The sequence below is a fragment of the Convolutriloba macropyga genome, unplaced genomic scaffold (assembly GCF_964194025.1).
Source record: "Convolutriloba macropyga unplaced genomic scaffold, txConMacr16.3 SCAFFOLD_2052, whole genome shotgun sequence".
Classification (NCBI taxonomy): Eukaryota; Metazoa; Xenacoelomorpha; order Acoela; family Convolutidae; genus Convolutriloba; species Convolutriloba macropyga.
In genome coordinates, this window is record NW_027452189.1 from 198 (window position 1) to 27,828 (window position 27,631).

Here is a 27,631-nt window from a genome sequence, read left to right on the forward strand (position 1 = left end):
GATTTGATCAGAGCTGCTTTTCGACCGCACTTTTTGTCTGAGCGGAAGTGAATTTGGGATGCACGTTGGTCTGGACATATGTTTAGATCTGGTCCCACGGCAGAGATCTTCTACGTCAAATTGTACTGGTCTCAATTTTGTGTTAAGAGATATTTTTGGTCTTGGCGGTCTTATCGAGGTCGATTTGAAAGGAATTCCAGTATGAGCACTGATCTGACTGCGATATGGACAAGGTTGTGTTGCAATCAAATGGTCTGATCAGTGTTCAAACCTACCTGGGCTCTCGAGCTTGGAGAGCACTTACAAACCTACTTTTTGGAAAAATTTCGTAATTAAATCAACTGAAGCTGATTTTGAAAAGTTGTTAGGTACTTGGAAAGTATTATATTTCCCATAATTGATGAACAAACATCAAAATGATTGAAATACAAAATTCACTATTATCAGCTTTAAACAGAACCGAACTCAATTGAACTCAATTTTAAACAGATTCCAATTCAATTTTAGATGGTTGTATCCAATTGGGAGCTGGAGATTGGCTAGATTTAGTACCACAATTTGTTTGATAATTAAAGATGAATGGATTTTAGTTTATCAAAAATTTAAATCTCAATTGAGCAGATCCTCCACTTTACAACCCATGGAAACGATCTGGGTTCCATTGCCATTATTGACACAGTATTCGAATTGGGAAAACCCCAATACATGCAGCTGAGTACTCCATACGTGAATTGATAGCGACTATAGCCCCACTGAATGTAGGGTAGAACTCGTAGATGTCTAACAGGGCACTCTTCGTCGCATTCAATGGGGGGACACCTTGTCGCATCATCTCGACTACTGAAAACAATTCAGTTTTGGAATTTCTTGCGACGCTCAAAAAATTATACAATACTAAGAAGTGATCGTTCCCGCTATTATTGCCCCCCCCAAGTACGTTTTCCGCTGCTCTGTTACAAAACACCCCAACACGTTACCCAAGATAGCACCCCGTACCGAACTCCAAGTCTATATCAGTACTAGGCAAGTCTAAATCCAAGTCTTATTTCGTTTTGCAGTACTGGGCAAGTCTCAAAAAAAGTCTTGCATGTCTGACAAGTCTTGGCCAAGACTTGGGTAACACTTGCAAGGCTATTTCGGCTATTTTTGACCTTTTTTTCGGCAATTTTTGACGTTTTTTTCGGCTATTTTTGACTTTTTTTTCGGCTATTTTTGACCTTTTTTTCGGCCATTTTTGACGTTTTTTTCGGCTATTTTTGACCTTTTTTTCGGCTATTTTTGACCTTTTTTCGGCCATTTTTGACGTTTTTTCCGCTATTTTTGCCCTTTTTTTCGGCTATTTTTGACCTTTTTTTCGGCCATTTTTGACGTTTTTTTCGGTTATTTTTGACCTTTTTTTCGGCCATTTTTGACGTTTTTTCTATCAGTTTTGACGTTTTTTTTCGGCTATTTTTGACCTTTTTTCGGCCATTTGAGACTGGATGAGGACTTGCCAAGTCTTGGTCAAGACTTGGATTAAGACTTGGCATGTCTTGGCCAAGACTTGGATTAAGACTTGCCAAGTCTTGGCCAAGACTTGGATTAAGACTTGCCAAGTCTTGGCCAAGACTTGGATTAAGACTTGGCATGTCTTGGCCAAGACTTGGATTAAGACTTGCCAAGTCTTGGCCAATACTTGGATTAAGACTTGGCATGTCTTGGCCAAGACTTGGATTAAGACTTGCCAAGTCTTGGCCAATACTTGGATTAAGACTTGGCATTTCTTGGCCAAGACTTGGATTAAGACTTGGCATGTCTTGGCCAAGACTTGGATTAAGACTTGCCAAGTCTTGGCCAAGACTTGGCATGTCTTGGCCAAGACTTGGATTAAGACTTGCCAAGTCTTGGCCAATACTTGGATTAAGACTTGGCATGTCTTGGCCAAGACTTGGATTAAGACTTGCCAAGTCTTGGCCAATACGTGGATTAAGACTTGGCATGTCTTGGCCAATACTTGGATTAAGACTTGGCATGTCTTGGCCAAGACTTGGATTAAGACTTGGCATGTCTTGGCCAAGACTTGGATTAAGACTTGCCAAGTCTTGGCCAAGACTTGGATTAAGACTTGGCATGTCTTGGCCAAGACTTGGATTAAGACTTGGCATGTCTTGGCCAAGACTTGGATTAAGACTTGGCATGTCTTGGCCAATACTTGGATTAAGACTTGGCATGTCTTGGCCAAGACTTGGATTAAGACTTGGCATGTCTTGGCCAAGACTTGGATTAAGACTTGACCAGTACTGATATTGACTTGGCGTTAAGTACGGGACATCATTATGTGATATAGCACGAGCGCTTGATAGCTGCAAATAATATTCACAGGCTGAGCTGGGGGTCACGAACCGAAGCGATCCCTAAAACGTGTAATTCAAGTAAATAAACTAATGTTACTTAGACATAAACTAAACTACTTAGACATTAAAAAAATCTATTCTAATGCAGTGCCACAGTGTTATAGGTTTTAATGAATATTCCATACCTTAAGAGCAGCTGCAAGATAATCCCTTTAAATGAGCCCAAGCATCTGACTTCATATTCAATTTTCGAACAAGCATAAAACACATTAATTTGAATGTAAGCTTAGTTTATTTTTGTAAGTTGCATCAGTAAAAATTTAATTAAATTGAATTAAGTTGCATCAGTAACCTTTGAAGGTCGGCAGGAATCGCAACATGACGTCTCCGTCGCCAGTCTGTACAGCAGCCCCCGCCCCATCTCTAGCAAAGCCACCTGCACCCACCAGGGGACTGTCACCCACTCTACCCGGTATCTTGTGGTCTGCCCCGTTGGTAGTCAAGCCCACTGCTAAGTGGCCTTTGCTGTCCATGGCTATAATGCCGATGGTGTCGTGGTCGCTGTCTTTTCGTTTCACTCGTTCCGTATCTAAAAGAAGGGAATAACATTTGCCAACATTTCATCTGGTCACACTTTTAATTAATCTAGCCAAAACAGCCAACCTTTAGAAGACATCATTGCATTTACGAAACAGAAGTCTTCCATTTTTGATTTTTTAAAATACCTTTCCAATTCACCCTGCCGGTAACAAAACTTTTGTTTTAATACCCATCTTTACAAAATAATGCTCTTAGCACTAATAATAAATTGTACAGGATAATATAAGCTGGAAATAGCCCAAATAATTAATACATAACATTTTAAAGATGTAAAAATGTCGTCTATAGACCCGGGTCGAGAAAAAAAATGCAAAAATATTTAAGATAAGCGGTGAAAAGTTAGTTTTTCACCGCAAATTTTGTACGTAATTTTGCGGTGAAATGCGGTGAATGCAGTGAAATTATGTAAGTTCACCGCTAGACTAAGCGGTGATCTTACAAAAATTCACCACAATTCACCGCTAAAATATGTAATTTCACCGCCCTTACAAGGGTCCGAACCTCTCACCTCCTGCATGTCATCCACTTCTTCTTCCACTGAGCCATCTCTCACTTAGTTCTATTATTTTTTGTTTGAATATAACTCGAATTCAATGTACTTTCTGCAAAACATGCGCGGTGATTTTTTTAAGATTTGCAATTTTTAGCGGTGAAATTACATATTTTAGCGGTGAAATGCAGTGAATTTTTGTTAGTTCACCGCTTACTCTAGGGGTGAAATTACATAAATTCACCGCTTAGAAAAAAGTGTCAAAAAGATGTAAGATTAAGGGGTAGTTTTAGTGGGAAGGCAAATCTAACAATTCCTCCCACGCTCACCATTAATTTCACCGCATTCTTTACTGATCTCAAACATCATTAACATTTTTTTCTAAGCGGTGAATTTATGTAAGTTCACCATTAAGTTGAGCGGTGAATTTATGTAATTTCAACGCATTCAACGCTTATCTTACATAATTTGGACACTTTTTTGAAGCGGTGAATTTATGCAATCTCACCGCTAAATTCAGCGGTGAAATTATGTAATTTCAGAGCTACCAGGCGATAAAGTTTTTTTTCACCGCCTGATTTATGTAATTTCACCGCATTCACCGCTTATCTCACAAAAATTTCCGCATTAACCGCTTATCTTACATAATTTTGCGTTGAAAGGCGGTGACACCTCGACTTACTTTCCATTAACATAATATCACATTTAAGCCACAATAAAAACAAAAACCGAAAGCTAGAGAATGACTTAAACCACCTCTCAGTTGGTGTATCAATTGCAAAAAGATCCAAAAATCAGGAGCTCTATTTGAACTTAAATTTGTTTTTAATTAACTTTATACACGCAGATCTTTGTTTTATCTAATTCAGTCGATCGTAGGTAACTTATTGTTCCAACCCCCTTGAGGGGGGAGGAACTATATACTCAAATGGGTTTTTTTTGTTCAGTCAATTTTGGCCGATCGATATATTCATCGTAGAGAGTTGAGACTGGTATCATTAGAAAGCTTGTCCAGCGTAGGATATAAAATTCAAAAGATTTTTTTGATTTTCGTTTTTGACAGGGAGATATCGAGGTTTAAACTATTCAGAAAATAGAGTGAATTCCGTTGATTTCATTCACCTTTTTTCGGAATTTTTGACTAAATTTTCGCCAATTTTGATAAAATTTATTAAATTTTTACAAGAAAATGTTTTACGTTTCAAAACAAAACATATTGTCGGCTATTTTCATTTAATGTTTTTGGTCACCAATTCCGGCTAAATATTTCACAAAATTCAGATTTTTTCATCAAAAACAGCTCGAAATAGGTTTCTTTTGTCCACTCTGATTAAATTTGCAGGAAGTGCACACCCAAACACCACTAACACAATTTTTGTAGACTGAAAAGGGGTCTAATTCCACTTCAAATTCCTTTGAGAGTGCTCTGTAAATAAAACTTTGCCGTTTTTGCTAACTTTATTCGTTGATTATCAAAAACGCCGCATTTATTTTTGATTGTCTAACGAACAAAATATCTATATCAATGACATTCCCAAAAATTAAATATTCCTAATTGACAATCAGCATTAGCAGGATTAGTTCTGTACGAATCTTGGACCGTTACAATCCAAAAATAATTCGGATTGTCGTCAGTCGTTTTTTTATAAAAAAAAGTTCGATCTTTTTTATATTAATTAAATAACAGAACATTTCAAATCAAAGCTCATTAGTGATAGGTCCTATTGGCCTCCTAATAAACTCAAAATTATTTTTACTAGTTGATTGCTTGAAAGCTTATGGTCATTTTGACTTTTAAATTACTTGATTTTTAAAACAAAATGGCTTATTAAAATTTGCTTCCATTTTTCTCCCAGTTTGGTCAACTCGTAGCTTAGCGTCAGCAATCAAAAAAAGCTCCTTTTTTCTGCTGAGTTCAAATTTAGTCTTCATTGCGTTTTTATGCCTTAAGTTATGGTGTTCTGGCTTTGATACTACTAGATTTCATAATTTTTTTTTAATTTTTAGGTATTTGCCCATTATTCATGTTTTCCAGTTTTGTCAAATTATGACTTTATTGTCAGTTCATATATCACATTTTTTGCGTTCAAAATGACGCAAAAATGATAATATGTAAATCCTAAACGATATAGATTGTGGTTCCTACCGCTTCGACAGTACTTTCTCGAAGAATTTAATAGAATTTTTTAAATTTTGTCTTTAACTGTCCTTTTTACTTTGTGTTTTAGTCATATTCAATTTCCTGTACAATGACCCAGTTTGATTGGCTTTTCCTGGAAAAGTGAATTAGCTGACGTTCTGATATTAGAAGATAGATTATGGCTTTCATGACTTTGAAAACAATTGTTTTCCAAAATGAAAAAAAAACGTTTCAACTTCGCAATTTTGTTCCCTTTATTGTCTGTTGTTACCTGGTCTCGTTAATTAAATTCTAAAAATGACATTATTTTTGTCAAGAGAGGATGTCAAAAGGGATTGGGGTCACAAAACCTAATGTTTTTAAAGAATTCGTTATGACTTTACTGGCTTCGACACGGGTTTTTCACTAAAATAAGTCAATTATTTTAACTTTTGTCATATTTGACGTTCTTTTGTAGACCTAAGACTTGTTCTGGATAAATTCAGTTCTTGAGGGATTCCTTTGGAAGAATAAACGAACCTATTCAATTTTCTCATTTTGTAATTATTGGCTTTCATGTCTTTGGAAATATATTTTTTTCGATAAAAACAAGTATTATATAATCTTGCTTTTTTCTTTTTGGTCTAACTGTTACCTAGTTTCCTTAATGAGAGGTTACATAATACGTTTCAGGGGAAGGCGTCAAAAGGGATCTGGTCACAAAATCTAATGTTTTAAGGGAATTCGTTATGACTTTACTGGCTTCCACAAGGGTTTTTCACAAAAAAAGGAAATAAGTTTTTGATTTTTGTCATATTTGACGTTCTTTTTTTAGACGTAAGACATATTCTGGATAATTGCAGGTCTCAAGGGCTTCTTTTCGGAGAATGGACGAACCTATTCAATTTTTTCATTTTGTAATTAATGGCTTTTATGTCTTTGGATATAAATTTTTTTCGAAAAAAAAAGTATTACTTATTAAGTATTTTCTTTTCTGTCTAATTGTTGCTTATTTTCATTAAAGAGCGGCCACATAATACATTATCGGTGTTCAAATAAGGTTCAAATCAAACATATTTTGGGGGCCAAAGTATGGCCTTACTGCTCCCAAAGCATTTTCTGGCAAGTTTTAATTGATTTTTAGTTTATTGTGTATTTGTTGTTCTTTTTGTAACTGCATAAAAAATTGAATACTAAGAGTTCCTAATTCCATTCCATAGAAGCATTGGTAATTGTAAACCTATGGGATTTTTTTTGATTCCTAATGGTTTTCGTTACTTTGAAATTAATTGTTTTTTTTTAAAAAAATTCAGCGAATTTTCTAACTTTAAATTTTCTGTTATTTTTTGTCTAATTGTTACCAAGCTTTATTATGAACTGTTGAATAACCACTTTTTTTGGTGAATTACAAGTTATTTTGTTTATTTTCAGTTTTATCTGACGCTATTTTGACTTTGTTATTAAGTTTTGTTTTTTAAAACGACAAAAACTTTTTAATGTAATTAATGTTTGCTGTTGTTTGATTTTGCCGTTCGTCTTCGCTCGCTTTCTTAATATTGGCTTATCTCATCAATCTAATGCATCATTTTTTACTCCACTGAGTTATTTGCTTTGGAGGCTACCTTTTCGTTCATACACCAGTTTTTTTTTTGAAAAATACTTGAATTTTTTGTTTTTCCATCTATTCCTCATTTGGTAGACAATTATGCCAAAACTGGATGAGCGGGGTCGGAACCTTATGTGCGATCGCACATTACCGAGCCGCCTTGTTTCGTTTGATTATGAAATTTTAGGACTCTACATCCACCTGGAATCTCAAAAACGCATCTCAAAAATTTTCATATGATTTTAATGTCTCCAATTATGATATCACTATACTATGCACTTGTACAATACACTTCTACTTTTAGATAACTTGTGTTATTTAATCTGCTTTTCCATATAATGACAATCTATTGAGCCTTGGCTGGGTATGTTTAAAATCCCTCTTGGATAAATTAATGATTTTCAATAAACCAATGTCAGTATGAACTAGTTTACAGGCAGATTGTCACTCTATCCCTTTCATAGCATCAATCAAATCTACTAACTCAATCAGTTTTCCGCAAAAAATAAAAAAATTCATATTTGACAGGTAGCGATTCTTGAGTAATATCAAAATATTTCTCATACCAGACTGTGGCCCGTTGTTTTATTAGTTAAACTATGCATCTGATATCAAATTGACACTGAACGACACAAGACTTAATTCATTTGTTTACTCAACTACTATATACTCAACTGGTTTTTTTTGTTCAGTCAATTTTGGCCGATCGATATATTCATCGTAGAGAGTTGAGACTAGTATCATTAGAAAGCTTGTCCAGCGTAGAATATGAAATTAAATTAGATTTTTTTGAATTTCGTTTTTGACAGGGAGATATCGAGGTTTAAACTTTCGAGAAAATAGAGTGAATTTGGTTGATTTCATTCACCTTTTTTCGGAATTTTTGACTAAAATTTCGTCAATTTTGATAAAATTTAACAAAATTTTTCATGAAAGTGATGTTGATTTTACGTTTCAAGACAAAATACATTGTCGGCTATTTTCATTGAATTCTTTTTGTCTCAAATTCAGGCTAAAAATTTCAAAAAATTCAGACTTTCATCAAAAACAGCACGAAATAAGTTTCTTTAGTCCATTCTGATTAAGTTTGCAGGAAGTGCACACCCAAACACCACTAACACAATTTTTGTAGACTGAAAAGGGGTCTAATTCCACTTCAAATTCCTTTGAGAGTGCTCTGTAAATAAAACTTTGCCGTTTTTGCTAACTTTATTCGTTGATTATCAAAAACGCCGCATTTATTTTTGATTGTCTAACGAACAAAATATCTATATCAATGACATTCCCAAAAATTAAATATTCCTAATTGACAATCAGCATTAGCAGGATTAGTTCTGTACGAATCTTGGACCGTTACAATCCAAAAATAATTCGGATTGTCGTCAGTCGTTTTTTTATAAAAAAAAGTTCGATCTTTTTTATATTAATTAAATAACAGAACATTTCAAATCAAAGCTCATTAGTGATAGGTCCTATTGGCCTCCTAATAAACTCAAAATTATTTTTACTAGTTGATTGCTTGAAAGCTTATGGTCATTTTGACTTTTAAATTACTTGATTTTTAAAACAAAATGGCTTATTAAAATTTGCTTCCATTTTTCTCCCAGTTTGGTCAACTCGTAGCTTAGCGTCAGCAATCAAAAAAAGCTCCTTTTTTCTGCTGAGTTCAAATTTAGTCTTCATTGCGTTTTTATGCCTTAAGTTATGGTGTTCTGGCTTTGATACTACTAGATTTCATAATTTTTTTTTAATTTTTAGGTATTTGCCCATTATTCATGTTTTCCAGTTTTGTCAAATTATGACTTTATTGTCAGTTCATATATCACATTTTTTGCGTTCAAAATGACGCAAAAATGATAATATGTAAATCCTAAACGATATAGATTGTGGTTCCTACCGCTTCGACAGTACTTTCTCGAAGAATTTAATAGAATTTTTTAAATTTTGTCTTTAACTGTCCTTTTTACTTTGTGTTTTAGTCATATTCAATTTCCTGTACAATGACCCAGTTTGATTGGCTTTTCCTGGAAAAGTGAATTAGCTGACGTTCTGATATTAGAAGATAGATTATGGCTTTCATGACTTTGAAAACAATTGTTTTCCAAAATGAAAAAAAAACGTTTCAACTTCGCAATTTTGTTCCCTTTATTGTCTGTTGTTACCTGGTCTCGTTAATTAAATTCTAAAAATGACATTATTTTTGTCAAGAGAGGATGTCAAAAGGGATTGGGGTCACAAAACCTAATGTTTTTAAAGAATTCGTTATGACTTTACTGGCTTCGACACGGGTTTTTCACTAAAATAAGTCAATTATTTTAACTTTTGTCATATTTGACGTTCTTTTGTAGACCTAAGACTTGTTCTGGATAAATTCAGTTCTTGAGGGATTCCTTTGGAAGAATAAACGAACCTATTCAATTTTCTCATTTTGTAATTATTGGCTTTCATGTCTTTGGAAATATATTTTTTTCGATAAAAACAAGTATTATATAATCTTGCTTTTTTCTTTTTGGTCTAACTGTTACCTAGTTTCCTTAATGAGAGGTTACATAATACGTTTCAGGGGAAGGCGTCAAAAGGGATCTGGTCACAAAATCTAATGTTTTAAGGGAATTCGTTATGACTTTACTGGCTTCCACAAGGGTTTTTCACAAAAAAAGGAAATAAGTTTTTGATTTTTGTCATATTTGACGTTCTTTTTTTAGACGTAAGACATATTCTGGATAATTGCAGGTCTCAAGGGCTTCTTTTCGGAGAATGGACGAACCTATTCAATTTTTTCATTTTGTAATTAATGGCTTTTATGTCTTTGGATATAAATTTTTTTCGAAAAAAAAAGTATTACTTATTAAGTATTTTCTTTTCTGTCTAATTGTTGCTTATTTTCATTAAAGAGCGGCCACATAATACATTATCGGTGTTCAAATAAGGTTCAAATCAAACATATTTTGGGGGCCAAAGTATGGCCTTACTGCTCCCAAAGCATTTTCTGGCAAGTTTTAATTGATTTTTAGTTTATTGTGTATTTGTTGTTCTTTTTGTAACTGCATAAAAAATTGAATACTAAGAGTTCCTAATTCCATTCCATAGAAGCATTGGTAATTGTAAACCTATGGGATTTTTTTTGATTCCTAATGGTTTTCGTTACTTTGAAATTAATTGTTTTTTTTAAAAAAATTCAGCGAATTTTCTAACTTTAAATTTTCTGTTATTTTTTGTCTAATTGTTACCAAGCTTTATTATGAACTGTTGAATAACCACTTTTTTTTGGTGAATTACAAGTTATTTTGTTTATTTTCAGTTTTATCTGACGCTATTTTGACTTTGTTATTAAGTTTTGTTTTTTAAAACGACAAAAACTTTTTAATGTAATTAATGTTTGCTGTTGTTTGATTTTGCCGTTCGTCTTCGCTCGCTTTCCTAATATTGGCTTATCTCATCAATCTAATGCATCATTTTTTACTCCACTGAGTTATTTGCTTTGGAGGCTACCTTTTCGTTCATACACCAGTTTTTTTTTTGAAAAATACTTGAATTTTTTGTTTTTCCATCTATTCCTCATTTGGTAGACAATTATGCCAAAACTGGATGAGCGGGGTCGGAACCTTATGTGCGATCGCACATTACCGAGCCGCCTTGTTTCGTTTGATTATGAAATTTTAGGACTCTACATCCACCTGGAATCTCAAAAACGCATCTCAAAAATTTTCATATGATTTTAATGTCTCCAATTATGATATCACTATACTATGCACTTGTACAATACACTTCTACTTTTAGATAACTTGTGTTATTTAATCTGCTTTTCCATATAATGACAATCTATTGAGCCTTGGCTGGGTATGTTTAAAATCCCTCTTGGATAAATTAATGATTTTCAATAAACCAATGTCAGTATGAACTAGTTTACAGGCAGATTGTCACTCTATCCCTTTCATAGCATCAATCAAATCTACTAACTCAATCAGTTTTCCGCAAAAAATAAAAAAATTCATATTTGACAGGTAGCGATTCTTGAGTAATATCAAAATATTTCTCATACCAGACTGTGGCCCGTTGTTTTATTAGTTAAACTATGCATCTGATATCAAATTGACACTGAACGACACAAGACTTAATTCATTTGTTTGGAATTGTTTATTTATTGTTTTTTTCAGATCACACCTGTTTTCCTGTAATTTATGTTATCCGCATAGTCAGGACTATATGGTCCACAGTTGTGTTTGGGATCTGGCACTACATTCATCCAGTAATTGGGCTGGCACTGATTGTCTTTCCAGTTCTCGTAATCTTGCTAAAAAACTGCAACAGTTTTTTAATCTTTGTTAAGATTTTAAAGCCCAAAAATTAGAAACAGTAACAAAACTAAGGAGTATTTTTTCTCAATCATTGATTATAATAACTTATATATAGTAGCTCCGCCACTGCCGGTCCCAAGCACGTAATCAAAATTTGTGAATTTTAACCTCAAAAAAATTATATTGGAAAAACCTGAAAAATTAAATTTTTAACAAAACTAGGGATTTTTACTACAATTATCTGGCTAGATTAAGTCTTATTGTAGTAAACCTTACCCCTATAATGCTTAGTGCTGCTGCTTGGCATCATTCAACTAGAACCGCAAAGAAATTCTGATTACCGAGCAAGTGGGTTGTGCTTCTGCTGTAGCTGGGTTAATTACAGTAATGCTCATATCACAGTTGAAAACAATTTTATTATTAACTTAGGAAGGCCTTACTGGGTCATTTAATATCAATCTAAATATAGTAAAAATACGGTACCTTAGAAATCTCCTGTTTGAAATACTTTAGTTTGATCAACCTGTGTAACTTCGATGAGAAAAGTATTCCAAATTGATACTAACAGTCAGCAACTGACCCCATCAATATATTATCTTCAAAGCCATTGATTGCTAACATTTGGAGAAGTCAAATAAAAAATGCTAATAGAAAGATGTTTTTTCTTTTTGAACTTGAGAACTGTCGGAAGTCTATGTACAGTAACATAAATGCGCCGATATCTACATGATTCTAAACGTTCGCCAGCGTTTCAGCTTTATTCTATGGGCTATATTTCAACTTTACGCGACAGACTGTCATTTAACGATAATAACAAAGAAATTGATTGACTTTGACCTACCTTTGATACAGATGAAGACAGGCTTTCAATAGGCAGTCCCATCTGCTTGGCAAAGTCAGTAGCCGACTGTCCCACTAAGAGAGAGTGCTGAGTTGAATTCATCACGAATCTCGCAACTGATACTGCCTTCTTCACACTCTTCAGGTTGCCCACTGAACCCGACTCCATCTGCAAAAAGGGAACAATTCACAATTCACAACTTTACCAACCCGCACCCAACGCGAACGACAATTCAGTACGAGTCAGAATCTCTTTCAGTGCTGATTCTGATTAAAAAGATTACTCTTTTCTCATGGAGAATTTCCTAAGAAGGCAAATAGATTGAGGCACTTTCATCATCATGCTACCCGGGTTGAGATGTCAGCACAGTTTCAGCGCATTATTTTGTAAGAAATGCGCTGAATGCGCTGAAATGATGTAAGAAATGGAGTGAATGCGCTAAAATGCGCCGAAATTTTGAAAAAGCCCTAAAAATTCAGCACTTTTTTTCAACGCATGTCTTTCAAAGTTTCAGCACTAACATCATATAAGAGGTTTTATTGTAGCAATCCGCGCATATTCAAAGTCAGCATGTCGGCAAAATAAGGTCTAATCAAGGCTGATAATGACAATATTTATTATTATCCGGGATGAACAGTACAGGGAATATTTTGACATTTTATTTTTGGAATATATATTAGCATTCAGCCTTGGTAGTGCAAACTATGTTCGATAATTAATATTTATTTGCATATGGTTGTCTTTTCATTGGAAACTACTCTTAGGTCCTGCACAGTTTTGAAGTTATCTTATGCTGAATAGCTTGTGACCCAATAGTGCCTAGAACTCCAGCAAAAAAGAAACCTAAGCAAAAAAGCCTAGAACTCCAGCTCTTTTATTCAAAAATTGCCCCGATTGACTGCAGAAATCAATAGTTGAAGTAATCATTCGAACTTAAAAACACAACTCTCAAATTGAACATTGAATTTAAAAAAAAAGTTGCTTGATCATTGATAAAATTCAATAAGAGCTTTATTTATAAGAAGATGCTTTCGAATTTCAATTTATTACAAATTTTGTTTAGGTGAATTCTTTCTACTGCATTTTTTGCAAGATACTTTTAATCTTAGTGTGAAAAGGTTTTTATCTAAAGATCATTTTTAAGCAGACTTCGAAAATTTTCTGTGGTGCTTTAGTTCTCCTGGTGCTAGCTCTGTAAACCAAATCTTTCATTTTCCGGGAATACAAAACTTATTTGGGAACCTATAGCTGTGACACGGCACCCTTGTAACTTATGAAGTCAAAATTTTTAGGAATGAATAAAACAATCAACTTCTTTACGATTCATCTATGGAATCCTTTGCTATGTCAGCCAGCATGTCATTCTCACTTTAAAATGAGCCTTAATGAGATGACCAGTGTGTCTTCTCCAACCATTATTAAACTTTTGATTCTGCCCTTCAAGCCAGAACCAAAGCTATATGAGACAGTTGACAGTACAAAACGTCGGGCATACTTCAAATTTCTTTTTTTAATAACATAAACTTCCATATCAAAAGAAAAGATGGATGCTTGAAACATAGTGAACTAATAAAGCTGCAATTTTTTAATCAAAAATAGTTTAAATCAACAAATATTGAAAAATTATAAACACTACTTTGCGCTAACGCTTCAAGAATTAAACTGCAATTGGATATCTCTGTTCGTTAATCATATGAGGGGCGTAGTTGTGTGTGTTTGTGTGTGTGTGTGTGTGGGTGGGTGTGTGTGTGTATGTGTGTATGTGTGTGTGTGGGTGTGTGTGTGTGTATGTGTGTATGTATTTATGTATGTATGTGTGTGTGTGTTTGTGTGTGTGTGTGTGTGTGTGTGTGTGTGTGTGTGGTGTGCGTGTGTGTGTGTGTGCGTTTGTGTGTGTGTGGGTGTGTGTGTGTATGTGTGTATGTGTGTGTGTGGGTGTGTGTGTGTATGTGTGTATGTATTTATGTATGTATGTGTGTGTGTGTTTGTGTGTGTGTGTGTGTGTGTGTGTGTGTGGTGTGCGTGTGTGTGTGTGTGCGTTTGTGTGTGTGTATGTGTGTGTGTGTATGTGTGTGTGGATGGGTGTTTAAGTTAAACGCTTGTTGGGTGATGTTAATTTTCACTTTGCTGTTTCTGCGTGAGCTGTAAATATAATCAACACGTTTCCTTAATCTTCAGAAGAAAAAAAAATATATCAGCTGAATTGATTTTTTGGTTAGCTACCTACTAGTGGTGGCCGTCTTTCATTCCAAGTTGCGTCAGAAGGCTGAAAAAAGTTTCTAAATATTGAGTTTTTATCAGTTTTATATCTGGAATGAATCAAGAACCGCTGAAAATATGATCAAAAATATGATTTTTTTTAGTTCAACGCGCTATTTGTAGCCATTGCAGAAAAAACTTTTTATGTTTTGCTTTTAACGTCTAAAAAAGACCCCTGTCACACGAAAGTGTTTCTTTCACTCACTCGATTCCCAATACAAACAGACATTTTCAAATGATTTCAAAGTTACCTGCAAAACAGTAAAACCTCGTTGTGAATTTTTGAAAGTGCTGGTCGTACAGATTCTTGCAAGAATTACAATGAGCGAATAAGAGTTTTTAATATAAAATGGAAAAATTCAGGCAATAGAAGTAACGAGAAATGAAGAAAAAAACACTTTTTGCCTTAAGTGCAGTTCAAATTAGAAAGCCATTTGTTTGTCACAATAGAATTTTTAGAATTTTGTGAATAATAGTAAATGATTGTTGAGTTGACAATTAACTTCATTGATGTTTCTTTATGTTCACCCAAATGTATTTTCTGTCATCCTACATAATTTGAAGTCTCAGTTGTTAAAGTCAGACTGCCGTCTATTATCTCATTGAATACTTGTTGCTCTAACATGGAATTCAGCGTTCTGTTTCCTTTTTAAATTCACGTTCGGGAAGATGTAAATTTAAGTTAGTTTGAGTGCTACAAAAATTTCTCAAATGTCTAAGGAATCTCAAAATAATGAAGCAACTTGAGTGCTCCGATTAAGTAGAACGCAGCTTTCAGAATCCGATTCTTAATCTATCATAGATCAAGAACTTGGTCGATTTCTCGTATCATCTCTGACAATAACAATTAGGTCTTTGATTTGGATTTCAAGTAATTACAAATAAAAATAGGGCAACAAAATCTTAGGCTAGTTACAAGTTCAAACTTGTGGAAACGGGTTACACTAATCCGTGAATGCTGGTGAGAAATGGTAAGTCCTTTCCACGATATAAATAAATTATTTCCCTGTTTTCCCTAACTAAATTCCATCTCCGAACGTGGTATATGACTCATGAAATGTGGGGACATATTTCAGTCGATTAAACTGAAATGAAAATTGTCGTGGTCTCGAGCACGAGTAACAAGAATTTTGTTATTTTAATAATTGAATTCAAAATGGCCTAAATGTACAAAATTTCAAAGGTGTTTATAATCCGTATCAGTATGAAAATTTACAGATCCGTCTAGATATAGATAAACTGATATGTGTTAAATTACACCTTAGCTGTGAACAAGTTTTTCCCCTTGCCGTATATGGCAAGTACTAGTGCAGTTTTTTGCACATAACACATTGTTGTCCCTACCTGAGAACATGTCATTGCTATCTACTGGGAGGGTCGGAGAGTTGGTTACTGATCGAGTTTGGTAGTGGGAAGGTCGAATCTATCTCACAAATTTATGGTTTATGTACATTGATAAACTTGTGGTATAAACAAATTTGAACCGACGATTCGGTTCGAATTAGAAGCCATTATTCCATTTCACTTCACCAAACATCAGGTAAGAAAGTTTTCTTTATATATCGAAGTTTTAACTTAAGTTGCTAAGTTCGCTACTTCTCGATATATCACATCCTCCCTCCTTTTTAAGCAAGTTTGTAGGAATAGCTTCTCCAAATCTTTCTTGCTGTTTTTTATTTCTGCTTGAAGTTCTCGTTGCCACTGAAGGTTGTTCCCCTTCAACTACTGAGGTTTCTTCAGCAGAGTTGGGTGATGCCACGTCTATGTCGTCCCTACTGCTCTCAGACTGTGAGTCAGTAGATTCAGTCTTGATGTCGTCAGGTTCCAACCGTGCAATTTGGTTGTCACTAACATGACCTGTCTGGTTTGAATTCTCCGGCTGGATGAACGAAGTGTTCATTCCTTTACGGATAATGAAAGTAGCTGGAACCATTGGTGAACTCGTCGGCGGTTTGAAAAGGACTCGTTCACACAGATCAAAATCAGTGACTGCTGAAAGTCTTTTTTTTGCGTCCCAATAGCAGTTCTACAGGAGTTTTGCCCCGCGTCTTGGAAGTGTTCCGATGTGTCGTCAAAGCCCGCTGTAGGAAAGCGCCAAATGACGCATTCAGATTTGGACACCAGGCTTGAATAGCCCGTTTCACTGTTTGGACCGCTCGTTCAGCAATCCCATTTGCTCTCTGATGGAAGATGGGAGATTCCATCTTTTTAAGCCCAAGTGATTCACACCATTGCTTTAGGTCACTGCTCACAAACTCAGGACCATTGTCTGATACTAATATTCTTGGTATCCCCAATCTTGCAAAGATTTGACTCAAATACAACTTCACTGTTTGTGAGGTTCTATTTCCCGCAGGGAAGGCTTCTATCCAACCTGATCCTGCTTCTACTATCACTAAGATAATATCTTGATCCTTAACGTAGCCCCAGTCCATGTGGAGTCTTCCCAAACTTCAGCTTCCGGCCAAGTAGATACTGTTTTCCCCAGGCTAGGCCTGTTTTCTTGGCATTCCTTACATTTACTAACATATCGAAGAACATCTTGACTGATGCCGGGCCACCAAGCCATCATTGGAACTGCTGTTTCAATTGCATTTTTGCCTGGGTGAGTCTCGTGAGCTTTGGCCATCACCATGGGTCTTAGTTTGGGTGGAATGAAAGGCACAACTCCTCGAAAGATGATTCCATTGTGAATGGTCAAGGCGTCCTTCTGTTGTTAAAATCCTTTCTCTGCTTCTGAGCACTGCTTCCAGATGCCGCTTTTTATTCGTTTGATGACATCTTGAAAGAGTCGATTCGATCCCAGCTCAGTTTTGATGTCTGACTGTGTCACCAGGTCGGATTGGACGAAGTATATAATTTCAAGAGCAAAGCAGACTCGATCATTGTCATCGTCATCTTCAAAGTCTAGTCTGCTCAGAGCATCAGCGTGGGGGATCTGTTCTCCGGGTGTATACTTCAATTCGAAATCATATCCCATCAGCGCTATCGCCCATCTTGTAATTCTTGCGGATGCTGTTTTCGGAATTTCTTCGTCTGGGCGAAGAGATATTTGAGAGGTTTGTGGTCAGTCTGTAGAGTGAACTTTCTTCCGACTGCAAACTTCTTCAATCTTGTGACCACAAAGACGATTGCAAGTGCCTCTCGCTCAATATTGGAGTAATTTTGTTCGGCTTGTGACAAGTTCCTCGATACGTAGATCACAGGATGTCCTTTTTGTGAGAGTACCCACCTATACCTTTCTCTGAGGCGTCTGTTGTCACGGATGCTTCCTTCGTCAAGCTGTAGGGCTGTACAAGAGGGTTAGCACATAACTCGTTTTTGATGTTTCAAAAGCATTTTGCTCTTCCTTGTCCCATCTGAATTCTTCTTTTCGAATTTCATTTATGGGTAGCATTTTGGTTGCAAAATCCGGTATCACTCGACCATAATAATTTGCCAAGCCGACAAAGGACTCGAGTTGTTTCATAATTGACGGCGGCTTTGCTTTTTTGATTTTCTCAACATGTTTAGGATCGGGTGCTATTCCCTCTTTGGAAACAGAGTAACCAAGAAAACTTACGCTTGAAACTGGTTTTGAGTTGGATTTCTTCTCATTGATGGTGAAATTTTTTTCACGTAGCCGACTCTTGACTGCAAGCATTCGTTTCTCGTATTGATATTTTGTTGTTCCATATACCAGAACGTCGTCTTGGAATATGACCACACCCTTGATTCCTTTGAGAGTTGACTCATTTTAATTCTGGAAGACTGATGAAGAGTTCTTTAGGCCCTGAGGAAGCCTGCACATCTTGAACAATCCTTGCGATGTGTTGATTGTGCATATTTCTTTTGCATCCTCGTCCAGCTCAATTTGATAATATGCATCTGATAAGTCAATTTTTCCAAAGTAAGAGGCCCCATGGAGATTATGGAAATGGTCTCCATGTCTGGGATTGGATAGTCCTCGTCCATAACTTTGCCATTGATGTGAACTTTGAGGTCCACGCATAGTCTCAGAGCTCCATTTTCCTTCCGCTGCCACACTACTGGTGATGCATTTGTGACCCCACCAGGTTGTACTGGCTCCAGGATGCCCTGTCGTACCATTGTCTCAAGCTTCTCTTTGACCCTGTCTTGGAGAGTTAGAGGTATCTTTCTGGCTTTGCAGAACATTGGCTGTGATCCCGGTATGAGTTTCACATGCGCTTTGTATCCTTTGACTGCAGGTAGTCTTTCATCACTCACTCCATTGATGCCTTCTTGGGGTAGTATGTCTCTCCCAAGTTGCCCAAATTTTTTAACGGATTGCACAACTGCTAGTTGTTGTTGCCTATATTTGCCTCCGTTCCACTCAACATCACAGGTTAGTGATCCCAGAGGCGTCAGTTGATGACCATCATAGGCCTCAAGACGTCTGACTTTCCCATTTAACTCAGGTTTACCAAGCTCAGTCCAGATTAAAGATGATATCACGGTGCTATCAGCACCGGTATCAACTTGCTTTTTTATTTTATGGTCTTTTACTGTAATGTACTCCCATGTCACCGACATGTTAAACACATTTTCCGGTGTATAGTACATTCCCATCTCCCTTTCTGACCAGGCAACTTACCCTCTTCCTCGCAGAAGTTGTTGTGCTGGTCAGACTTACCTGACTTAGGCTGGGTTTTACTTCTGCACATTTTTGAAAAGTGCCCCACCTTTTCATCTTTTCACAAGTGTTACCTTTCTTGTTCAAGACCGGACACGGCTTGCTACTGTGTGGCTTACCTCCACATCTATTACACAAGTTACCATTGCCTTTATTACCAGTGAAATTTTCACTAGGTTTTCTGAAGGTCTTTTTGAAGTTGTATCCCACTTCTTCTTTTATTACAAATGGTCTATTACCTGTTGAGGAACTCGCAAAAGCCATTTTTGACTTCTGAAATGTAAGCTTTCTGCCATTTTAGACAGAGACATCGTTGGCTTAGTTTTAATGACGTCTAATAGTCTTAATTTGGCCTCAGGGTCTCTCAAACCTGAGATAAATTTTATTTTCACCAACTCTTCCTCAGGGTTGGTTACTGTTTTAAGTTTTTCGAAGTCACAATAACGTGCCTCTTCTCTGAGGCGCGCTAGAAAATCGTCGTCAGATTCTCCAACGCCTTGGACAACGGACAGAAATTTAGTTCTTTCTGCCGTTACTACTCTCTCCTTAGGTGAAATATAGTTTTGAATAGATAGTCTGATCTCTTTAAAAGGAGTGTCTAACAGTTTTTTAGGGCTCATAAGGCTCCTAAGTTTAAGAAGTGCGTCCTGGCCGCATATACTAAGAAAGAGATTTGTTACCTGTAGGTCCACTACCGTACCGTCGTTGTTGAATTTATCTTCTTTCTTCTCTGCGCGACATTTCGCCACAAAAGACATGATCCACGCAGTACAGGATTCAGCATTCTGCAGATCCAAGGTTTGTCGGTTGTTTGGTGGTCTGGACACCATTGTCGTGGTCTGGAGCTCGAGTAACAAGAATTTTGTTATTTTAATAATTGAATTCAAAATGGCCTAAATGTACAAAATTTCACAGGTATTCATAATCCGTATCAGTATGAAAATTTACAGATCCGTCAAGATATAGATAAACTGATATGTGTTAATTTACACCTTAGTTGTGAACAAGTTTTTCCCCTTGCCGTATATGGCAAGTACTAGTGCAGTTTTTTGCACTTAACACATTGTTCTCCCTACCTGAGAACATGTCATTGCTATCTACTGGGAGGGTCGGAGAGTTGGTTACTGATCGAGTTTGGTGGTGGGAAGGTCGAATCTATCTCACAAATTTATGGTTTATGTACATTGATAAACTTGTGGTATAAACAAATTTGAACCGACGGTTCGGTTCCAATTAGAAGCCATTATTCAATTTCACTTCACCAAACATCAGGTAAGAAAGTTTTCTTTTTATATCGAAGTTTTAACTTAAGTTGCTAAGTTCGCTACTTCTCGATATATCACAAAAATTTTGTTGAGTGTTGCCTTTTTGGACATTGGCCACGTAATAATTGAGAAAAAAAGAACAAAATAAGAGACCAATTTTTTCTTTAACTACTAATGGAGCTACTGGCGAATTCAGATAGATTTTTTCATCTAGGTTAACCACTAACATCATTAAAGCCAGTTGCTATCCACAATTTGGCACAAAAAAGGAGGCAACTAAACTGACTCGGATCAGTAGTTGAAGTTTGTTTTGTCTTAATACATGGCAGAGAGCATTTGAAAACGGATTTCATTCTTTCCAGGCATTAGCTTTTGCCGCTGTAACTATTGCCATATAAAGACACGAGACATTTCTCGTATATGTTACAGGAGAATCTATAATGGAAAACACATGTAATAGAGCGATTGAGGAAATTATTCTGATTGACTGGATCTATTCTGATTGACTGGATTATTATTGATCGACTGCATCGATTCTGTCCCCCCCCCCCAGCTTTGGGCTGTATCTTTTACGCCCCAAGGCGCACGTGCCAGTATAGCAAAATAGTAACTAGCTATATAAAAACATAAATTTTGTAACTGGGGGGGGGGGGAGGTGGGTGGGTAAAAATAATGGGGGGGGGGGCAAAACAGAATAGATCCGAATGACTAAATAGTCTCACCTTTGTACCGTCAAAAATCAAGGCATCCAAGGTGACCTCGCCCTCTTCGTCTGGGTGAGAACCCCAACCCACGCTTCCGTCACAGTCCTAAACATTGCACTCAAAATTTATCCAAAAAAAACTTAAGTTAACTATTACCCGCTATATTGAGCTCAAATTTTTTGCTCTGAAATCGAGTATATTTGTTCCAAGAAATATATATATATATATATATATATATATATATTGTAGTTTTTTATTCTTAAATTATTCCAAATACCAGCGTTAGTATTGGTTAAATGATCTTCAAAAGAACAAATACAATTATTTCCTTATCTAGCTATTGAACAATTCGTATCATTGTTACTCAACACTTAACTAATGTTTACTTTCCTAGAAATTAACTTACACGCAAGGGAAAATCTGCAATTTCCCCATTGAGAAATTTACTTTAGTAATCTTTTCAATAGGTCAAGAAAACACTTTTGTCTGAGCTTGGACATTAGCGTTCAGGCGCCTCCGATTTTGGGTTAAAAGTTGGGTACTTTTGGTCTTTTTGGATACATTTTGAGTTATGAATCTCTACCGTGGGTTCCTTTTTCTCCTCACAGACATTACACCCTCTCTCCACTGCATCTAACACACTCCCTGTCTGTGCAAGTGTATTCCATGCAACCTCATTGGCCACATTCCCAAATGCCCACGTGTTCAACACTATCTGCCCTGTATAGAAATTAACTAACTTCACTCAAAATGCTTCAGCGATGTTTTCTGTACCTTGTTCTGTTATCACGGGTTCTCCCCTGATCTCCTCGACTTCGACTCGCAAAAACGCGAAAAAACTTTTGAAATCTAGAGGGGAGGGGGTGAATTTTTACTATGAATTGATTCGCTGTCCAGCATCAGAGTTAAAGTCGGCTAAAAAACTTTATATTGGTCTAGAATGGTCTTTTCATAGCAAAGAAAAGCGTTTGGATTTCATGTGAGCAAATTCTGTCTTAAAAAATCCATAAAGATAAAAACCAGCCAACGAGGCCTTCAGAGACTTGGTTTTGTCTCCGTTACTTCAGTTCTTTGACTCTATTGTTTTCGATGAAAACAGGGAACTGATTTTAAGCTATCAGTAGGTTGTTTGAAAAGACAGAGTGCAGATAAAAACACGCGTGATCAAAAATTGAATGACCGGAACATAAAAAACGGCAGATCTCGGCAGTAGAAGATTTTCTATGCAAGATTTTTCTATATACAGCTTCAGTTATCAAATTTGAAAGTCTGTTTTCCAAGCAAAGTTGCGTGACTCTAAAGTCACTTCGAAATTCATCTCGGACAATTGTGCTGTTCTTGAACAATGTCAGATTTTCTTAGTAACTTCATCAGAATCACGCAACTTGAACTAAAAAAAACAGCATCCTAATAATAGCCCGCGCCTGAGTGCAAATTTGATGTTTCAGTTAGCAAATAAGAAAATGAGCACGGAAAATTAATTTTAGTTGCTATCTAGCAGATAGGTGGAATCTAGCAGATAATGTTCTACTCAAAAAACGAAAAGTATATCTAAAAGTTTCGAGTAAATTTGTCGAAGAAAATTTTTCTAATGAAGCAAAACTTTTTTTCGAATAGCTGTGATATTATAAATTGGGACGATTTCCAGAGAAGTTTAGGAAAAAACTTCCGTGCTCTCTAATTCTCACGAGGTCCATTACGTTTTGAACACCACATTTGCTGAAAGCAGTGACAAAGCGAACACATTGGACAATGTGAATAAATTGAAACTAAATTCGTTAAATCCTTGATGCAAATTTTAATGACAGTAGCAAGGAGTAAATTGGCTATTCCCCCCAAATCAGAGGACTAGATTAGAGTCAGCGATGAGACCAAAAGATTAGAATCAAATTTTGTCACCAATTTACGCACACTTAAAACGCCAAAACTACCGACGTATACACCAGAGCTTGAGCGTGGCAGCGTTTTTCGCACTCGGTTATTTTCCTGATCTTAATACATGTGTGCAGAAAACAGCGATCATGCTGAGTATATATACTCAGTATGATATGGTTTTAGTTTGGTAATAACTGTTTTGTTAGTTATTTGGAGAAAATTATACGTAATAAACTGCTTTGAAAAAAATTCAAAAACATTTTACTCGGAATGAACCAATTAACACAAATCATGATATACGTTAACAAAAAAAATCAAATTTCAATCCAGTTTTCACTGTGGACAAAACAAGTGTTCAAGTAAAGTACAGAAGACAAATCGAATAGAACATCAAGTAATCCGACTTCAGAGCAAAAGTTTTTCAAACATTAGACAATAGCCAGAATTGAAACCCTTTCAAATATTAATAGCTATGTAGTAAATATTATATGCAAAATACAAAAATACTCGCCAACAAACTGACAAAAAAATTCAGGTTATAATGTATGGTGTGCATGCAAGCCACCTCAGTAAACAACTGTTTATGACTATGAATCTTTTTTTTGTTCGGGTAATCACTCAAAATTGATTTTGTGGCGAAGAAGTGGCGTGCCAACGAGCAGAAATGTGCAACATCTAGCAAAAATGTGTCTTCTTTTTTCCACTTCTATGAGCCGATCTGTTTGGGTTTTCTTGCCTTTCGGCCTTCTGTACAACCAATCTCTTGGCTCACGAAGAAAAATAATATTGGTTTTTCAAGAATGATGGGCATCTAAAAAAATCAAACTATCAGTTAAAATATAAAGCAATTTTTCAAAATTGGTTTAAATATCGTTTTTAAAGACGTGCGAGAAGAAAAATGTTTGTCTTGCAGCTAGATAAATAGCTCCTGGCAATCAGCTCTTTCAAAACCTCTAATAATTCACTGTTCCTAAAAACTAAACCTTTTGGAAAATAGCAGCACAGAGAGCTGATGAAATCAAAAACATCAATTAGTCTAGGAGTTTGCAATTTAATTATATTTGTCTTATTTTTTTCTGCTCTTCGATTTGGGACTAGAACATTTCCCAGGTTCAGAGCTCAAATTACAAAAAGACCATGCTCGACCAAAAATTGGTATGACAAGACCATGCTCGACTCAAACAGGCCATGAGAAGATTTTAACTGGAGCTAATGATTAAACTAGAGAAAGTTTTGGATGCTCGACTTTAGCTCGACCCAAATATGATGCTGGACTTTGGCTCGACTTAAAATCTTTACGCTGGACTCAAAAAGTTTATATTTGGTCGGAAAATTGACTAGTGCTTTTAACGTAGTCAACGGGTTTGATCGTTCAAATTTTTCAATGTTTGTGATGTTTTATCGAAAAACGAACAGTGCTATTGTGAATATGCTAAAAAAATAATTTTAGAATCAAACTAACTAAATTATAACACACTAAATTCATTGCCGATCAAAAGTCGATTGTTAGAACTTCGTTAACTAGTTGAGTTCGGACAAACAAATGAGCAGCATGGGTTACTTGCAAAAATTAATTTATCTTAAGAATTCACTGTTTCTTAAAATTTTTTGGCACAATTCCACATGTTTTTCGAAGGTGGACTGCCTTTTGCAACGCTAGTTTGGTGTGGCTGGTAGATGCTACACTTTCACAAAAGGAATTATAGAAATGTTAACTATTATTAATCCCGCAAAAATGTAATCCTCAACTCATAAAAAGACCGTTATTGATCTGTTAAAAGACCATGCTCGACCTTAGTTTGTTATGAAAAGACCTTGTCTGGACCCATGAAAAGACTTTACCGCGACTTTAAGTAGGAGCTGGACGGTGTAATTATAGCCAAAATCGGACCCCCCTATTAGAATTATAAATTCTTTTCATAAGTCGAGGTCTAAACCTGGATTTGCTGGTGGCTTCTGCGCACTACTGTTTTGGTCAACTTAAAATCAGCATTACTTTTTTATAATTCGTGTAAGTTAATATTCATAATAAATAGCTGTAATAAAGACCCAAAAATCTGTAGCGTTGAAACAAGATACGCAACTTTCTTATCCATAAAAGAACAAACAAATAAAGAACAATTTAAAAAAACCTATTGATAATTGTATAAAAACTCATTCAACATGCAGTTTTTGCCTAAAGACACACCTCTGGGTTGGTATATTAAAGTTCCAATTTTGGATTTCAAAACTTCAGTTCGAAGGCAGTGTGTCAATCAAAACATTGCTTCAAAATTACTAATTACAGTCTACTAAAAAAATTTTTGACTTTTTTTCTTGAATGGAAGTTTTGATACAAATTTTTGCAGCGATAATTATTACGGAGACTAAAATCACAAAACAAAACCATTGCTACGAGAGAGTAAACAATTTGCATAACTTGATCTTTTCTAACCCTAGTTAAAAAGTTAATTCAAAATAATTGGTTCGAGAACACCCCTAGTGAAACAGGAATTGAAAACTTGCCAGAATCATGCAAGATTTTGAATTCACTCAGATTCTGTTACTTTTTTTCAAAATTAATATTGGAAAACAAAATAACTTGAGTTTAGAAATCTCCACAGCCGAATTATGTTGTAGAGTTGTTCAAATCCGTGTGACTTTCGAAACCGAAATGCTTATTTCTGAGAAAAAATATAACTCTATATGAACTCAAAAACTTGCAAGATTGCAAGTTATGAATTCTTGCATAAATAGGGACCTGATTTGCGCAGAAAGCAGCAACTTACTCGGAGACCGATTGCAATTTCATTTTATTGTTCAATTGCCGTGTTTTTTGAGCGATTTTTTTAAGAAATCCTTTTCAGGGAAAATCTATGTAAAGTATGTATTCACCATATACGTTGAAGCGATGTAGAGTGAGAAAATAACATGTAACAAAACATAATAAATTTGAACTGAAACTGAACATGTCAATTTTGACCTCAGATGTATCTGAATGAATAAAGTCAAGTTTAGGAGCTTCAAATTGAAGGTCTTTGAGGTAAGGCGCATCAACAGTATTTAAACAACGACAGTACTTTATGCTACATTATGTTGAGATAGAGATGTATCTTTAGCATCAAAATATAGCTAGCAATCAGTGGCAGATCAGAAAGACTCTCATGATATATCAAAATATTTGTGCAAATTTAATCATAATTGCTGTAATCTAAATGTGCATTCAAATCTAGATGAAGCACAAGATGTGTATAAATGTGAATAATATATAAGCAGCTCAGTAACACTTCCGAGCGAAATGAAAAACTCCCACACTGTAAATTGGGCCAAAAATGTGAAAAATCATACATCTGATACTTTTTTCATACGCTCTGGGATCCATTGTCTGGAAGGAGGGTATTTTAATTGACACTCGTTTGGGTCTTCTGGAGGCAATGCCAAAAATGACTACCATCAATGCAAACCCTCCTCCCTACTCCACAATCAGAAGAGATCGAAGTTTGGTATATGTTAAGCTTTGAGTTACCTTAAATTGTGAAGTGCTAGGTTATGGAGTATTGCAGGCGGAACGAACAGCGTTTTTACCCGGGTCGAGGTTTGGTAAAAACAAATGTAAGATTAGCGGTAAATAGCGGTGAAAAAAACTTTTTTCACCGCAAAGCGCCCGCATCTTTTAGCCAACAACTTCCTATTCCACTCCGCCATATGTCACCTTCTTCAATAATATTTCCTGTGAATTTAAGATGAGCATTGAAATTAGCTTGGTGAAAATCTGTAATATTTGTGATTTAAGCGGTGAAAAACTTTTTTAACCGCATTCTGCTGGAAGTGCTGAAAACTTTTTTTTTCATTGCATTCCGCTGGTAATGGAAGTTTGGTAAAAATTTTCACCGCTTAAAAGTTTTTTTTCACTGCATTCATTGCATTGAACGGAACTCTTACACTTTTAAACAAATTCACCACCAATCCTACATCTTTTAGCAATCTCTAGCGGTGACACCTCGACCGGATAACTAAGTAGAAGAATTAATATCTCAAAATTAAAAAATTAGCCAAATTATTTTCTATAATAGAATTTAGAGATTTACAGGAGAGATCTGATAAATCAATGAAGATGGTGATTTGATTTTGGGGAGGGAAAAAGACTCAAAAATCAGTGGTATATATAACCACCAACGGGGGCAAAAAGTCGGGAAACAGAACTAATCTCAGCACAAAAATTAAAAGTGGGGGTCGCAAGGGCTAACAAATATCGCTTTGCTTTTGCTAAATTCTCAAAATCCAGTTGCAGGGTATACCATATATAGAAAGCATTCGCATTTTTTTAAGAACACATTCACACTTCCGATCGGATCAAAATCATTGAATACATGCTTGGTAGATATTAAAAACAAATAATCTAACTCGAATAATAGCTCTCTATGATAATCAGTTTGAACCTATTAATGGTTGACAGCAGCATTTCCTGACCACTCCTATATATCAATTTAGTGACTTGAGTCAATTTGCATATGTAGGATTAAACTGATATTTTTATCTAAATTTGAGACTATACTAAGAATCAAAAATTCCACAACCCTCTCAGGCGTGAACTGATTGAGTCTGCTTCAACCAAATCTGTTCTAAAAG

At 35.7% G+C, this 27,631-nt stretch overlaps 1 protein-coding gene across 1 annotated transcript; it reads right to left on the reverse strand.

Moving 5' to 3' along the window:
- Positions 1 to 369: 369 nt before the first annotated feature.
- Positions 370 to 26,057, reverse strand: LOC142357279 (N(4)-(beta-N-acetylglucosaminyl)-L-asparaginase-like). The gene is made up of 7 exons (XM_075408931.1): positions 25,898 to 26,057; positions 21,732 to 21,868; positions 21,167 to 21,253; positions 12,288 to 12,455; positions 11,313 to 11,442; positions 2,686 to 2,922; positions 370 to 840 (listed from the first exon to the last, which is right to left on the reverse strand). The coding sequence occupies exons 1-7, from the start codon at positions 25,971 to 25,973 to the stop codon at positions 668 to 670; spliced, it is 1,008 nt and encodes a 335-aa protein (XP_075265046.1). The 5' UTR covers positions 25,974 to 26,057; the 3' UTR covers positions 370 to 667.
- Positions 26,058 to 27,631: the final 1,574 nt, after the last annotated feature.

What these genes read in the sequence shown, in the direction of transcription:
- LOC142357279 (XM_075408931.1), bottom strand. Translation starts at nt 25,973, where the DNA reads ATGTTCAGTTTCAGTTCAAATTTATTATGTTTTGTTACATGTTATTTT. An exon ending in TGATTTTTGACGGTACAAAG is followed by an intron (nt 12,456 to 21,166) that starts GTGAGACTATTT and finishes CCCTTTTTGCAG; the next exon opens with ATGGAGTCGGGTTCAGTGGG. An exon ending in TGTCTTCATCTGTATCAAAG is followed by an intron (nt 11,443 to 12,287) that starts GTAGGTCAAAGT and finishes GCAGTTTTTTAG; the next exon opens with CAAGATTACGAGAACTGGAA.